This window comes from Salmo salar, chromosome ssa04 (assembly GCF_905237065.1).
Source record: "Salmo salar chromosome ssa04, Ssal_v3.1, whole genome shotgun sequence".
Taxonomy (NCBI): domain Eukaryota; kingdom Metazoa; phylum Chordata; class Actinopteri; order Salmoniformes; family Salmonidae; genus Salmo; species Salmo salar.
In genome coordinates, this window is record NC_059445.1 from 72,598,304 (window position 1) to 72,614,028 (window position 15,725).

A 15,725-nucleotide genomic window follows, 5' to 3' on the forward strand; every position below is an offset into this window, starting at 1 on the left:
TAAGCTAAGGACCCTGGGACTAAACACCTCCCTCTGCAACTGGATTCTGGACTTCCTGACGGGCCGCCCCCAGGTGGTAAGAGTAGGCAACAACACGTCTGCCACGCTGATCCTTAACACTGGGGCCCCTCAGGGATGTGTATTTAGTTCCCTCCTGTATTCCCTGTTCACCCACGACTGCGTGGCCAAACACGACTCCAACACCATAATTTAAGTTTGCTGACGACACAACAGTGGTAGGCCTGATCACCGACAACGATGAGACGGCCTATAGGGAGGGGTTCAATGTGAGCAAAACAAAGGGGCCCCTTCAATGTGAGCAAAACAAAGGAGCTGGTCGTGGACTACAGGAAAAGGCGGGCCGAACAGGCCCCCATTAACATCAACGAGGCTGTAGTGGAGCGTGTCAAGAGTTTCAAGTTCCTTGGTGTCCACATCACCAACGAACTATCATGGTCCAAACATTCCAAGACAGTCATGAAGAGGGCACGACAAAACCTTTTCCCCCTCAGGAGACTGAAAAGATTTAGCATGGGTCCCCAGATCCTCAAAAAGATATACAGCTACACCATCGAGAGCATCCTGACCGGTTGCATCACCGCCTGGTATGGCAACTGCTCGGCATCTGACCGTAAGGCACTACAGAGGGTAGCGCGAACGGCCAAGCTTCCTGCCATACAGGACCCATATAATAGGTGGTGTCAGAGGAAAGCCCATAAAATTGTAAGAGACTCCAGTCACCCAAGTTATAGACTGTTTTCTCTGCTACCGCACGGCAAGCGGTACCAGAGTGCCAAGTCTAGGACCAAAAGGCTCCTCAACAGCTTCTACCCCCAAGCCATAAGACTGCTGAACACATCATAAAAATCGCCACTGCTACTTGCTGTTTGTTTGTTACCTATGCATAGTCACTTCGCCCTCACCTACATGTACAGATTACCTCAACTAGCCTGTACCCCCGCACACTGACTCGGTACCGGTGCCCCCTGTATGTAGCCTCGTTATTCTTATTGTGTTACTTTTTATTTTAGCCTACTTGGTAAATATCTTCTTGAATTGCACTGTTGGTTAAGGGCTTGTAAGTAAGCATTTCACGGTAAAGTCTACACTTGTTGTATTCGGTGCATGTGGCAAATAAAGTTTGATTTGAACTCCATCAAACACCTTTGGGATTAATTGGAACGCCGACTGCGAGCCAGGCCTAATCGCCCAACATCCGTACCTGCTTATGGCTGAATAAAAGCAATGTTGCAACATCTAGTGGAAAGCCTTCCCAGAAGAGTGGAGACTGTTACAGCGGCAAAGTGGGGGACCAACTCTATATTAATGCCCATGATTTTGGAATGTGATGTCCAACGAGCTGTTGTCCAGATACTTTTGATCATCGAGTGTATGTGCAGATACAGTGCATTCGGAAAGTATTCAGACCCCTTGACTTTTTCCATATTTTGTTATTTTACAGCCTTATTCTAAAATTGGTGAAATGATTTATTTTCCTCATCAATCTACCCCATAATGGCAAAGCAAAAACAGGTTTTTTGAATTTTTAGCAAATGTATTAAAAATAAAAAACATATTTTATTTAGATAAGTGTTCAGACCCTTTGCTATGAGACTCGAATTTGTCTATATAAGGTCCCACAGTTGACTGTGCAAAAACCAAGCCATGAGGTCGAAGGAATTGTCCGTAGAGCTCCGAGACAGGATTGTGTGGAGACACAGATTTGGGGAAGGGTAACAAAAAATGTCTGCAGCATTGAAGGTCCCCAAGAACACAGTGGCCTCCATCATTCTTAAATGGAATAAGTTTGGAACCACCAAGACTCTTCCTAGAGCTGGCCGCCCGGCCAAACAGAGCAATCGGGGGAGAAGGGCCTTGGTCATGGAAGTGACCAAGAACCTGATTGTCACTCTGACAGAGCTGGGAAAATCTTCCAGATGGGCAACCATCTCTGCAGCACTCCACCAATCAGGCCTTTATGGTAGAGTGGCCAGACAGAAGCCACTCCTCAGTAAAAGGCACTTGACAGCCCATTTGGAGTTTGCCAAAAGGCACCTAAAGGACTCCGACAATGAGAAACTACATTATCTGGTCTGATAAAACCATGATTGAACTCTTTGGCCTAAATACCAAGCGTCATGTCTGGAGGAAACCTGGCACCATCCCTACGGTGAAGCATGGTGGTGGAAGCATCATGCTGTTGGGATGTTTTTCAATGGCAGGGACTGGGAGACTAGTCAGGATCGTGGGAAAGATGAACGGAGCAAAATACAGAGTCTTGATGAAAACCTGCTCCAGAGCGCTCAGGACTTCAGACTGGGGCGAAGGTTCATCTTCCAACAGGACAACGACCCTAAGGACACAGCCAAGACCACGCAGGCGTGGTTTCGGGACAAGTCTCTATTTCCTTGAGTGTCCCAGCAAGAGCCCGGGCTTGAACCCGATTGAACATCTCTGGAGAGACCTGAAAATAGCTGTGCAGAATGGGAGTAACTCCCCAAATACAGGTGTGCCAAGCTAGGAGCATCATACCCAAGAAGACTCGAGGCTGTATTCACTGCCAAAGGTGCTTCAACAAAGTACTGAGTAAAGGGTCTGAATACGTATGCATGTGTAATATTAAAGTTTTTTTTTTTTAAAATTAAATAAATTTGCCTGTTTTTACTTTGTCATTATGGGGTATTGTGTGTAGATTGATAAGGAGAGAAAAAACTATTTAATCCATTTTAGAATAAGGCTGTAACGTAACAAAATGTGGAAAAAGTCAAGGGTCCTGTATACTTTCTGAATGCGATGTATGTGCACCATGTCATTGTTCTCTTCTCTCGCTGTGTTGCGTGTGCATCTTTCTAGCGGTCACTCAAATTGATAGGGGCCTGGCCCACGTGGGGGAAAATGTAGAGAAAATGTCGCAGCATAGCTTCCAGAAAAACAGTTCTAAAAAGGCGTGCTAAAAAGTTGCTCCTTACCGTATCTGTTTACTGTAAAACATTGCTTCGTAATCTCCTTTAGGCGTCCTGAAGTTCCTCATCTTGCTCTTACTGCCATAAAGCAAGATCGACAACAAAGCAATGTCCACAACAGTGCATTGACTGCACTCAGTACCCAGAAATGGGCTATCTCATTATTTCCTCATTTTAGATGACTGAATTAACTCCTTCCCTCTCTCTCTCCTCCATCTCTTTCTTCCCCTCCACACACTCCCTGTTTCTATCTCTCTTCATCTCTCCTCTTCCTTCATCTTTCTCTCTGCCACCCTTTCCCTGTTTATCTCTCTCTCTGTCCCTCTCCTCTACCCTTGTATTCCTTTCCCTCTCTCCTCCATCTTTCTCTCTGTCCCTCCCCCCTTTTCTCTCTCAGTGAGTCCAGTATCTGCCAGGCGCGGGCCACGGTCATGCTGTACGATGATGCTAACAAGCGCTGGGTGCCAGCAGGCACAGGGGGCCAGGCCTTCAGCAGGGTCCAGATCTATCACAACCCCGTGGCCAACACATTCCGAGTGGTGGGACGCAAGATTCAGGCTGACCAGCAGGTAAGTAGTGGACACATATACACCATGAACAGAGAAATATCTAGGAGGCACTGTCAGATATCCCATTGAGCAAAATAGCTGTTTGTTTTACTTTTTTTTAAGCTTTCACGTCTTTCATCAAGTATTTCTGTCCGACTTCTCACTAATCAAACTACTGGGCACAGATGTCAATTCAACGTCAATTCAATGTCTATTACACGTTAGTTCAACATCATTTAAGTGAAAGTATGTGGAAACAACGTTGATTCAACCAGTGTATGCCCAGTGGGTATCTATAATGGCTACAACAGCTGTTGTGGGGTTGGGAGGAACCACTATGGTGGCTCATCAAGATCAAATGCATTTTACAGGATATACTGTATATACACAGTGCCTTTAGAAAGTATTCACACCCCTTGACCGCTTGACTTTTTCCACATTTTGTTGTGTTACAGCCTGAATTTATAATGGATTATATTGAGATTGTTTTGTCACTGCCCTATGCATAATACCCCATAATGTCAAAGTGGAATTATGTTTTTAATTTTTTTTACAAATTCATTAAATATTCAAATCTGATGTCTTGAATCAATAAGTATTCAACCCCTTTGTTATGGCAAGTCGAAATAAGTTCAGGAGTAAAAAATTTCTTAACAAATCACATAAGTTACATGGACTCTGTCTGCAATAATTTGTTTTTAATATAATTTGGAAATGACTACCTCATCTCTGTACCACACACACAATCATCTGTAAGGTCCCTCAGTCAAGCATTAATTCAACCACAAAGATCAGGGAGGTCTTCCAATGCCTAACAAATAAGGGCACTGAATATCCCTTTGAGCATTATGGAGTTATTAATTGCACTTTGGGTGGTGTATCAATACACACAGTCACTACAAAGATACAGGCGTCCTTCCTAACTCACTTGCCAGAGAGGAAGGAAACCGCTCAGGGATTTCACCATGAGGCCAATGGTGACTTTAAAACAGTTACAGAGTTTAATGGCTGTGATAGGAGGAAACTGAAGGTGGACCAACAACATTGTAGTTACGCCACAATACTAACCTAAATGACAGAGTGAAAAGAAGGAAGCCTGTACAGAATAAAAATATTCCAAAACATGCATCCTGTTTGCAACTAGGCACTAAAGTAATACTGCAAAATAATGTGGCAAAGCAAATCACTTTTTTTCCTGAATGCGAAGTGTTGTATTGAATTTGCCCCAAATATAACACTTTGAGTACCACTCTCCATATTTTCAAGCATAGTCTTGGCTGCATCATGTTATGGGTATGCTTGTAATCGTTAAGGACTGGGGAGTTTTTCAGGTTAAAAAAGTAATGGAATAGAGCTAAGCACAGGCAAAATCCTAGTCGGCAAGCCTGGTTCGTCTGCTTTCCACCAGAGACTGGGAGATGAATTCACCATTCAGCAGGACAATAACCTAAAACACAAGGCCAAGTCTACACTGTAGTTGCTTACCAAGAAGACAGTGAATGTTCCTGAGTGACCTGGTTACAGTTTTGACTTAAATCTGCTTGAAAATCTATGGCAATATCTGAAAATAGTTGTCTAGCCATTTTCAACAACAAATCTGACAGAGCTTGAATAATTTGGAAAAGAATAATGGCCAAATGTTACACAATCCAGGTGTGGAAATCTCTTACAGACTTACCCAGAAAGACTCACAGCTGTAATCGCTGCCAAAGTTCATAATAACATGTATTGACTCAGGATGTTGAATACTTATCTAATCAAGATATATTCATGTTTTTTTAAGAATCTTTTACAAATGTTTGAATTTTTCTTGCACTTTAACATTAGAGTATTTTGTGTAGATCATTGACAAAGAATGACAATTAAATCAATTTTAATCCCACTTTGTAACACAACAAAATGTAGAAAAAGTCAAGGGGTCAGAATACTTTCTGAAAGCACTGTGTGTGTGTATATATACACATTTACAATACTGGTCCAAAGTTTGGAAACCTACTCATTCAAGGGTTTTTCTTTATTTTTTACTATTTTCTATATTGTAGAATAATAGTGAAGACAAAAACTATGAAATAACACACATGGAATCATGTAGTAACCAAAAAAGTGTTAAACAAATACTTTAGATTCTTCAAAATAGCCACACTTTGCCTTGATGACAGCTTTGCACACTCTTGGCATTGTCTCAACCAGCTTCACCTAGAATGCTTTTCCAACAATCTTGAAGGCATTCCAACATATGCTGAGCACTTGTTGGCTGCTTTTCCTTCACTCTGCGGCACACAATTGCCCCAGCGTTGTCCGGGTTTGACCGGTGTAAGTCATCATTGTAAATAATAATTTGTTCTTAACTGACTTGCCTAGTTAAATAAAGGTTAAATAAATAAAAAACTCCAGGCTGTATCACAACCATCTGTGATTGGGAGTCCCATAGGGCGGTACACAATTGGCCCAGCATCGTCCGGGTTTGGCCGGTGTAGGCCGTCATTGTACATACATTTTTTCTTTTTTTCAATTGAGATCATCCCAAACCATCTCAATTGGGTTGAGGTTAGGTGACTGTGGAGGCCAGGTGATCTAATGCAGCACTCCATCGCTCTCCTTCTTGGTCAAATAGCCCTTACACAGCCTGGAGGTGTGATTTGGGTCATTGTCCTGTTGAAAAACTAATGATAGTCCCACTAAGCGCAAACCAGATGGGATGGCGTATCGCTGCAGAATGCTGTGGTAGCCATTTTGGTTAAGTGTGCCTTGAATTCTAAATCAATCACAGACAGTGTCACCAGCAAAGCACCCCCACACCATAACACCTCCTCCATGCTTCACGGTGGGAACCACACATGCAGAGATCATCCGTTCACCTTCTCTGCATCACAAAGACAAGGCGGTTGGACAGATTTCCACCGGTCTAATGTCCATTGCTTGTGTTTCTTGACCCAAGGAAGTCTTTTCTTCTTATTGGTGTCCTTTAGTAGTGGTTTCTTTAAAGCAATCCGACCATGAAGGCCTGATTCACGCAGTCTCCTCTGAACAGTTGATGTTGAGATGCGTCTGTTACTTGAACTCTGAAGCATTTATTTGGGTTGCAATTACTGACGCTGGTAACTCTAATGAAGTCCTCCTCTGCAACAGAGGTAACTCTGGGTCTTTCCTGTGGCAGTCCTCGTGAGAGCCAGTTTCATCATAGCGTTTGATGGTTTTTGCAACTGCACTTGAATTGACTGACCTTTATGTCTTAAAAAAGTAATGATGGACTGTCGTTTCTCTTTGCTTATTTGAGCTGTTTTTGCCATAATATGGACTTGGTCTTTTACCAAATATGGCTATCTTCTGTATACCACACACATCTTGTCACAACACTACTGATTGGCTCATTTAAGAAGGAAAGAAATTCCACAAATTAACTTTTAACAAAGCACACCTGTTAATTGAAATGCATTCCAGGTCATGAAGCTGGTTGAGAGAATGCCAAGAGTGTGCAAAGCTTTCATCAAGGCAAAGTGTGGCTGCTTTGAAGAATCTCAAATATAAAATATTTTGATTTGCTGACTACATGATTCCATATGTGTTATTTCATAGTTTTGATGTCTTCTCTATTATTCTACAATGTAGAAAAGAGTGAAAATAAAGAAACACCCTTGAATGAGTAGGTGTGTCCAAACTTTTGACTGGTACTGTACATACATATGAACACATACACGAGACAACAATGCGGTGCTTTGAGGGTAACATTTTTCCTACTGGTCTGGAACCTTTGGACAGTCTAACTGACTGACTTGAACATTATTAGACAGACTGATCTGTAAATCTTGTGTGTTGCTGTAACACCATATGGGAACCAGTCCCCTTGGCACTTCCTTGCCCTGTCACACTCAGAGATTTGTAGTTAGGCTTTGTCATTTGTCTGTCTGCTGCAGACTGTGAACATGCAGCCATTAGCCTCTCTGCTCCTTGAGGTTAGTGTCATTAGTATAGTTTGGGTTGTATGTGTCAGCTGTCTTCCTCTTTCTCTCTGGCTTCCCTATCTCACTTCTGTTTACTGTGTGTCACTACCGCTGCTCTCGTGCTAACACCTTCCTCTCACACTAGGGTAGTGGAGGACCCACACTAAGATGAGAGAGACCTAGTGTAGCCTAGCCTAACTAGGACCAACTTTTAGTTTAGCTTATCCTAGCCTAGCATCTTAGCACAGTTTACAAAAGCTCTATTGCTTTGGAAAGGGCAATGGAAGTGTCCACACTACTAGTAGCACAAGTGACTAGAGAGACTAAGCCTAGCATATTAGCATAGTTTAACATATAAGCACAGTTTCAGTAAAAGCTCTGTTTTTCAAATGCACCTCCGCTTCACTGATTCCACAGATGGGGCCAGGCAGGTCACCCGTGATACAAGTCAGTATTCAACGTCCATCCATGTCTGAGGACGTTGGGAGATGATGTGGAAACTGGACACTAGGGGAAACAGTGAGCGCTGTTACCTTCAAGTAGTGTTGTGGATGTGTATAAGCATCTGCCTCTGGTTCAAAAGGTTGCATGTTCAAATCCAGTGATAAAGTTATTTTTTAAATGCACTGCTCAAAAAAATAAAGGCAACACTAAAATAACACATCCTAGATCTGAATGAATGAAATAATCTTATTAAATACTTTTTTCTTTACATAGTTGAATGTGCTGACAACAAAATCACACAAAAATAATCAATGGAAATCCAATTTATCAACCCATGGAGGTCTGGATTTGGAGTCACACTCAAAATTAAAGTGGAAAACCACACTACAGGCGGATCCAACTTTGATGTAATGTCCTTAAAACAAGTCAAAATGAGGCTCAGTAGTGTGTGTGGCCTCCAAGTGCCTGTATGACCTCCCTACAACGCCTGGGCATGCTCCTGATGAGGTGGCGGATGGTCTCCTGAGGGATCTCCTCCCAGACCTGGACTAAAGCATCCGCCAACTCCTGGACAGTCTGTGGGTGGATGGAGCGAGACATGATGTCCCAGATGTGCTCAATTGGATTCAGGTCTGGGGAACGTTCGGGCCAGTCCATAGCATCAATGCCTTCCTCTTGCAGGAACTGCTGACACACTCCAGCCACATGAGGTCTAGCATTGTCTTGCATTAGAAGGAACCCAGGGCCAACCGCACCAGCATATGGTCTCAAGGGGTCTGAGGATCTCATCTCAGTACCTAATGGCAGTCAGGCTACCTCTGGCGAGCACATGGAGGGCTGTGCGGTCCCCCAAAGAAATGCCACACCATGACTGACCCACCGCCAAACCGGTCATGCTGGAGGATGTTGCAGGCAGCAGAACGTTCTCCACGGCGTCTCCAGACTCTGTCACGTCTGTCACGTGCTCAGTGTGAACCTGCTTTCATCTGTGAAGAGCACCGGGTGCCAGTGGCGAATTTGTCAATCTTGGCGTTCTCTGGCAAATGCCAAATGTCCTGCACGGTGTTGGGCTGTAAGCACAACCCCCATCTGTGGACATCGGGCCCTCATACCACCCTCATGGAGTCTGTTTCTGACCGTTTGAGCAGACACATGCACATTTGTGGCCTGCTGGAGGTCATTTTGCAGGGCTCTGGCAGTGCTCCTCCTGCTTCTCCTTGCACAAAGGCGGAGGTAGCGGTCCTGCTGCTGGGTTGTTGCCCTCCTACGGCCTCCTCCACGTCTCCTGATGTACTGGCCTGTCTCCTGATAGCGCCTCCATGCTCTGGACACTACGCTGACAGACACAGCAAACCTTCTTGCCACAGCTCGCATTGATGTGCCATCCTGGATGAGCTGCACTACCTGAGCCACTTGTCTGGGTTGTAGACTCCGTCTCATGCTACCACTAGAGTGAAAGCACCGCCAGCATTCAAAAGTGACCAAAACATCAGCCAGGAAGCATAGGAACTGAGAAGTGGTCTGTGGTCTCCACCTGCAGAACCACTCCTTTATTGGTCTATTCCATTTGCACAACAGCATGTGAAATTTATTGTCAATCAGTGTTGCTTCTTAAGTGGACAGTTTGATTTCACAGAAGTGTGATTGACTTGGAGTTACATTGTGTTGTTTAAGTGTTCCCTTTATTTTTTTGAGCAGTGTATTTATTCTAAGCATATTCTAAAACTTAACCATAACCATTGAGTTAATGGCTAACCTTAAGAATTTGGAGTTAATGCCTAAACTTAACCTTAAACACTTAGAATAACTTAACGTTTGGAACAACTTAGAAATATGACGTTTGTGAAACATGGATGAATCTAATACTGACGTGAGACTGACCTGTTTGGATAGGGCACACAAGTACTGTGATATGGTCATGGCTGCAAGAAAATGTTTTTTTAGGGGGGGTGGTAATAAAGGTCTAGTTCACTAATTTCGGGGGATTTAAATAATATATTTTTTATTATTTATTAGCGCTTTATCAGGGGATTCTGCAGCACCCCTCCTCCGACTGCTATGGGTACAGTGTTACCACAAATTAGGAAAAAACAACTTGTTGCCATCTCTGTGATTTTAAGAATAGGATAATGCAGTTTTGACATCTCCCCGTGGATTTGTACACATATTTCGCCATAATCTAATCAATACAGTGGCTTGTGAAAGTATTCACCCCCCATTGACATTTTTCCTATTTTGTTGCCTTACAACCTAGAATTAAAATAGATTTTTGGGGGGTTTGTATCATTTGATTTACACAACATACCTACCACTTTGAAGATGCAAAATATTTTTTCTTGTGAAACAAACAAGAAATAAGGGGGGAAAAAAGAACTTGAGCGTGCATAACTATTCACCCTCCCAAAGTCAATACTTTGTAGAGCCACCTTTTGCAGCAATTACTGCAAGTCTCTATGAACTTGGCACATCTAACTACTGGGATTGTTGCCCATTCTTCAAGGCAAAACTGCTCCAGCTCCTTCAAGTTGGATGGGTTCCGTTGGTGTAGAGCGATCTTTAAGTCATACCACAGATTATCAATTGGACTGAGGTCTGGGCTTTGACTAGGCCATTCCAAGACATTTAAATGTTTCCCCTTAAACCACTTGTGTTGCTTTAGCAGTATGCTTAGGGTCATTTTCTTGCTGGAAGGTGAACCTCTGTCCCAGTCTGAAATCTCTGGAAGACTGAAACAGGTTTCCCTCAAGAATTTCCCTGTATTTAACGCCATCCATCATTCCTTCAGTTCTTACCAGTTTCCCAGCCCCTGCCGATGGAAAAACATCCCCACAGCATGATGCTGCCACCACCATGCTTCACTGTGGGGATGGTGTTCTCAGAGTGATGAGAGGTATTGGGTTTGCGCCAGACATGGTGTTTTCCTTGATGTCCAAAAAGCAACATTTTAGTCTCATCTAACCAGAGAACCTTCTTCCATATGTTTTGGAGAAGTATGTGGGAGACTCCCCAAACTTTGTCCCTGACCTGTTTGGAGAGCTCCTTGGGCTTCATGTGCCACTTGCTTGGTGGTGCCCCATGCTTAGTGGTGTTTCAGACTCTGGGGCTATATATATATATATATATATGTATGTATGTATGTATGTATGTATGTATGTATGTGTGTATGTATGTGTGTGTGTGTGTGTGTGTGTGTGTGTGTGTGTGTGTGTGTGTATGAGATCATGTGACACTTGGATTGCACACAGGTGGACTTTATTTAACTAATTACGTGACTTCTGAAGGTAATTGGTTGCACCAGATCTTATTTAGGGGCTTCATAGCAAAGGGAGTGAATCCATATGCATGCACCACTTTTCCGTTTTTCATTTTTTTGAATTTTTTGAAACAAGTTCTTCTTTTTTCATTTTACTTCACAAATTTGGACTATTTTGTGGATGTCCATTACAAGAAATCCAAATAAAAATCTATTTAAATTACAGGTTGTAATGCAACAAAATAGGAAAAATGCCAAGGGGGATAAATCATTTTGTAAGGCACTGACTGTAGCACTAGTTGAGCATGAAGGGATACAAGGATTAAACAATTTTGAAATGCAAGGTACAAATACAATCTAGGTTCTCTCTCCAGTGTTTACTTATCTACACATGCTATATTCCACACACACATTCTCTCAGTGAACGCATACTCTCATTCCACTCATAGTTTCTCATTGTCTTTTACTTCCTGCCTGACACTCCCAGGTGGTGATCAACTGTCCAATCATCAAGGGGCTGAAGTACAATCAGGCCACAACCAACTTCCACCAGTGGCGGGACGCCCGGCAGGTGTGGGGGCTGAACTTCGGCAGCAAGGAGGACGCCACCCTCTTTGCCAACGGCATGATGCATGCCCTGGAGGTGCTGAGTGCTCTCGGCGACTCGGGTATGAACCATAATATAGGACAAAAATACCATGCATACCAAAAATATATATCGAAAAATAAATGAACGTGAAAAGCATTTTGTTTATTCACTGTGAATTTTAAATAAATTGAACGGAAGGTCGCTCGCCTGTTATTTCTTTCTTGCTGCAATCAGTGATCTGGAATCCGCAGTAGGGGAAACGGCACCACTGTCCACCTCACCACCATTGTTATTGTGTTTTTTGTTTTTGTCGAAGTGGAGGTGAGGAGCGTCGCGCAACGTGATTTTTTTTTTTACAGGGATGTCAGAGGAGGGAAAACAGTATTTGTTGTCTGCAGCCACTTCTTCTAATATCGCAAACGAATGTGGCTGTTTCACCATTAAGGATTCCAGCCTTTACCTAACACCATTGGATAGATTTTGTCAGAAAGGGAGAAGGGAAAGATGCATTTTTTAAGTATTTAAACTGGACCGCTAAAATACACATTACTCACTCACTCGTTGTCTGTTTCTATCCTCAGGATACTCCTCTCTCCCTCGCCCTGTCCAGAATGGACCCTCCCCAGAGGAGCTGGAGCAGCAAAGGAGGTATCGGTCACATGATTTTAAGGTTTCTTCAGGTGCTGAGTAGTACAGCACCAAAGATAAGTTCTCTATAGCTCCTGGTTAATAATGTTCCTGTTGCATACCAACTTACCCACATCTTCATATTGGTTGTGCACAATTATTAGTAAAACACACTCTCTACCTTCCAACTTCACACATTTTGTATGTCTAAAACACCCTGGGCCTCCCGAGTGGAGCAGTGGTCTAAGGCACTGCATCGCAGACCCATGAGGCGGCACACAATTGGCCCAGCGTCGTCTGGGTTAGGGGAGTGTTTGGCTGGCTGGGATGTCCTTGTCCCATTGCGTTCTAGCGACTCCTTGTCATTGCCAGGCGCATGCACGCTAACTTCGGTCACCAGCTGTACGGTGTTTCCTCCGACACATTGGTGCAGATGACTTCCGGGTTAAGTGAGCAATGTGTCAAGGAGCAGTGTGGCTTAGCGAGGTCGTGTTTCAGAGGCCGTGTAGCGAAATGCTTGTGTTTCTAGCTCCAACAGTGCAGTAATATCTAACAATTTCACAACAATACACACAAATCTAAGTAAAGGAATGGAATTAAGAATATATACACTACCGTTCAAGTTTGGGTTCACTTAGAAATGTCCTTGTTTTCCATGAAAACATACATGAATTTAGTTGCAAAGTGAATAGGAAATATAGTCAATGTTAAATTATAAATAATACATTTAAATAATAATTGTCTCCTTCAAACTTCACTTTCATCAAAGAATCCTCCATTTGCAGCAATTACAGCCTTGCAGAACTTTGGCATTCTAGTTGTCAATTTGTTGAGGTAATCTGAAGAGATTTCACCCCATGCTTCCTGATGCACCTCCCACAAGTTAGATTGGCTTGATGGGCACTTGTTACGTACCATACGGTCAAGCTGCTCCCACAACAGCTCAATAGGGTTGAGATCCGGTGACTGTGCTGGCCCCTCCATTATAGACAGAATACCAGCTGACTGCTTCTTCCCTAAATAGTTATTGCATAGTTTGGAGCTATGCTTTGGGTCATTGTCCTGTTGTAGGAGGAAATTGGCTCCAATTAAGCGCTGTCCACAAGGCATGGCATGGCATTGCAAAATGGAGTGATAGCCTTCCTTCTTCAAGATCCCTTTTACTCTGTACAAATCTCCCACTTTACCACCACCAAAGCACCCCAGACCATCACATTGCCTCCACCATGCTTGACAGATTGCGTGAAGCATTCCTCCAGCATCTTTTCATTTTTTTCTGCATCTCACAAATGTTGTTCTTTGTGATCCGAACACCTCAAACTTAGATTTGTCTGGCCATAACACTTTTTTCCAATCTTGCTCTGTCCAGTGTCTGTGTTCTTTTGTCCATCTTAATCTTCTCTTTTTATTGGCCAGTCTGAGATATGGCTTTTTCTTTGCAACTCTGCCTAGAAGGCCAACATCCTGCAGTCGCCTCTTCACTGTTGACATTGAGACTGGTGTTTTGTCGGTACTATTTAATGAAGCTTCCAGTTGAGGACTTGTGAGGCGTCTGTTTCTCAAACTAGACACTAATGTACTTGTCCTCTTGTTCAGTTGTTCACCGGGGCCTCCCACTCTTTCTATTCTGGTTAGAGCCAGTTTGCGCTCTTCTGTGAAGGGAGTAGTACACAGCATTGTACAAGATCTTCAGTTTCTTGGCAGTTTCTCACATGGAATAGCCTTCATTTCTCAGAACAAGAATAGACTGACGAGTTTCAGAAGAAAGTTATTTGTTTCTGGCCGTTTTGAGCCTGTAATCGAACCCACAAATGCTGATGCTCCAGATACTCAACTAGTCTAAAGGACAGTTTTATTGCTTCTTTAATTAACACAACCGTTTTCAGCTGTACTTAACTTGGATTAGATAACACCACATGACATTGGAACACAGGTTGCTGATGGTTGCTGATAATGGGCCTCTGTACGCCTATGTAGATAAATATCTCTCCGGGAAGAAGGGCGGGAGTGTATGTTTTATGATTAACTACTCATGGTGTGATTGTGATAACATACAGACACTCAAGTCCTTTTGATCACCCAACCTAGAATACCACACAATGAAATGCTGACCGAATTACCTCCCTATACAGCTGTGTATATTCCCCCCTCAAGCCGATACCACGACGAACCTCAAAGAACTTCACTTGACTTTATACAAACTGGAAACCACATAGCCTGAGGCCGCATTTATTGTAACTGGGGATTTTAACAAAGCAAATTTGAGGAAAACTCTACCGACATATTGACTGCAGTACTCGCACTGCTAAAACACAACCACTGCTACTCCAACTTCCGGGATGCCCTCAAGGGCCTCCCCTGCCCTCCCTTTGGCAAATCTAATCACGACTCCATTTTGCTCCTCCCCTCCCATAGGCAGAAACTCAAACAGGAAGTACCTGTGCTAAGTACAATTCAACGCTGGTCTGACCAATCGGAATCCACGCTTCAAGATTGTTTTGATTACATGGACTGCTGTTTCCAGCTACAATAGTAATTTACAACATTAACAATGTCTACACTGTATTCTGATAAATTTGATGTTATTTTAATGAACAAAACATCTGCTTTTCTTTCAAAAACAAGGACATTTCTAAGTGACCCCAAACGGTTGTGCAAATTTATGAATGAGCAATGTCAGAGCGGCATAGACTAAGATACAGTAGAATAGAATACAGTATATACATATGAGATGAGTTATGTAAACATTATTAAAGTGATTTCAAGTTGTCATATATATGCAGCAGCCTCTAATGTGCTAGTGATGGCTATTTAGCAGTCTGATGGCCTTGAGATAAAAGCTGTTTTTCAGTCTCTCGGTCCCAGCTTTGATGCACCTGTACTGACCTCGCCTTCTGGATGATAGCGGGGTGAACAGGCAGTGGCTTGGGTGGTTGCTGTCCTTGGTGATCTTTTTGGCCTTCTTGTGACATCGGGTGCTGTAGGTGTCCTGGAGGGCAGGTAGTTTGACCCCGGGGATTTGTCTGGCAGACCGCACCACTCTCTGGAGAGCCCTGCGGTTGCAGGCGGTGTAGTTGACGTACCAGGCGGTGATACTGCCCGACAGGATGCTCTCAATTGTGCATCTGTAAAAGTTTGTGAGGGTTTACGTGCCAAGCCAAATTTCATCAGCCTCCTGAGGTTGAAGAGGCGCTGTTGTGCCTTCTTCACCACACTGTCTGTGTGGGTGGACCACTTCAGCTTGTCAGTGACATGTACCCCAAAGAACTTGAAGCTGTCCACCTTCTCCACTTCTGTCCCATCGATGTGGATAGGGGGGTGCTCACTCTGCTGTTTCCTGAAGTCCACGATCATCTCCTT

General features: G+C 43.4%; 1 protein-coding gene across 5 annotated transcripts in view; it reads left to right on the forward strand.

Moving 5' to 3' along the window:
• Positions 1–15,725, forward strand: part of LOC106603798 (vasodilator-stimulated phosphoprotein) — a 74,244-nt gene that overhangs the window by 14,069 nt on the left and 44,450 nt on the right. For all 5 annotated transcript variants that reach the window (XR_006769669.1, XR_006769670.1, XM_045717304.1 and 2 more), the window contains exons 2-4: positions 3,361–3,532; positions 11,637–11,817; positions 12,320–12,386. Coding sequence is in view for 3 of the 5 variants with exons in the window: in XM_045717304.1 (XP_045573260.1) it covers positions 3,361–3,532; positions 11,637–11,817; positions 12,320–12,386 (420 nt within the window). In the remaining 2 variants the exon portion in view is untranslated. The remainder of the gene's footprint in view (positions 1–3,360; positions 3,533–11,636; positions 11,818–12,319; positions 12,387–15,725) is intronic.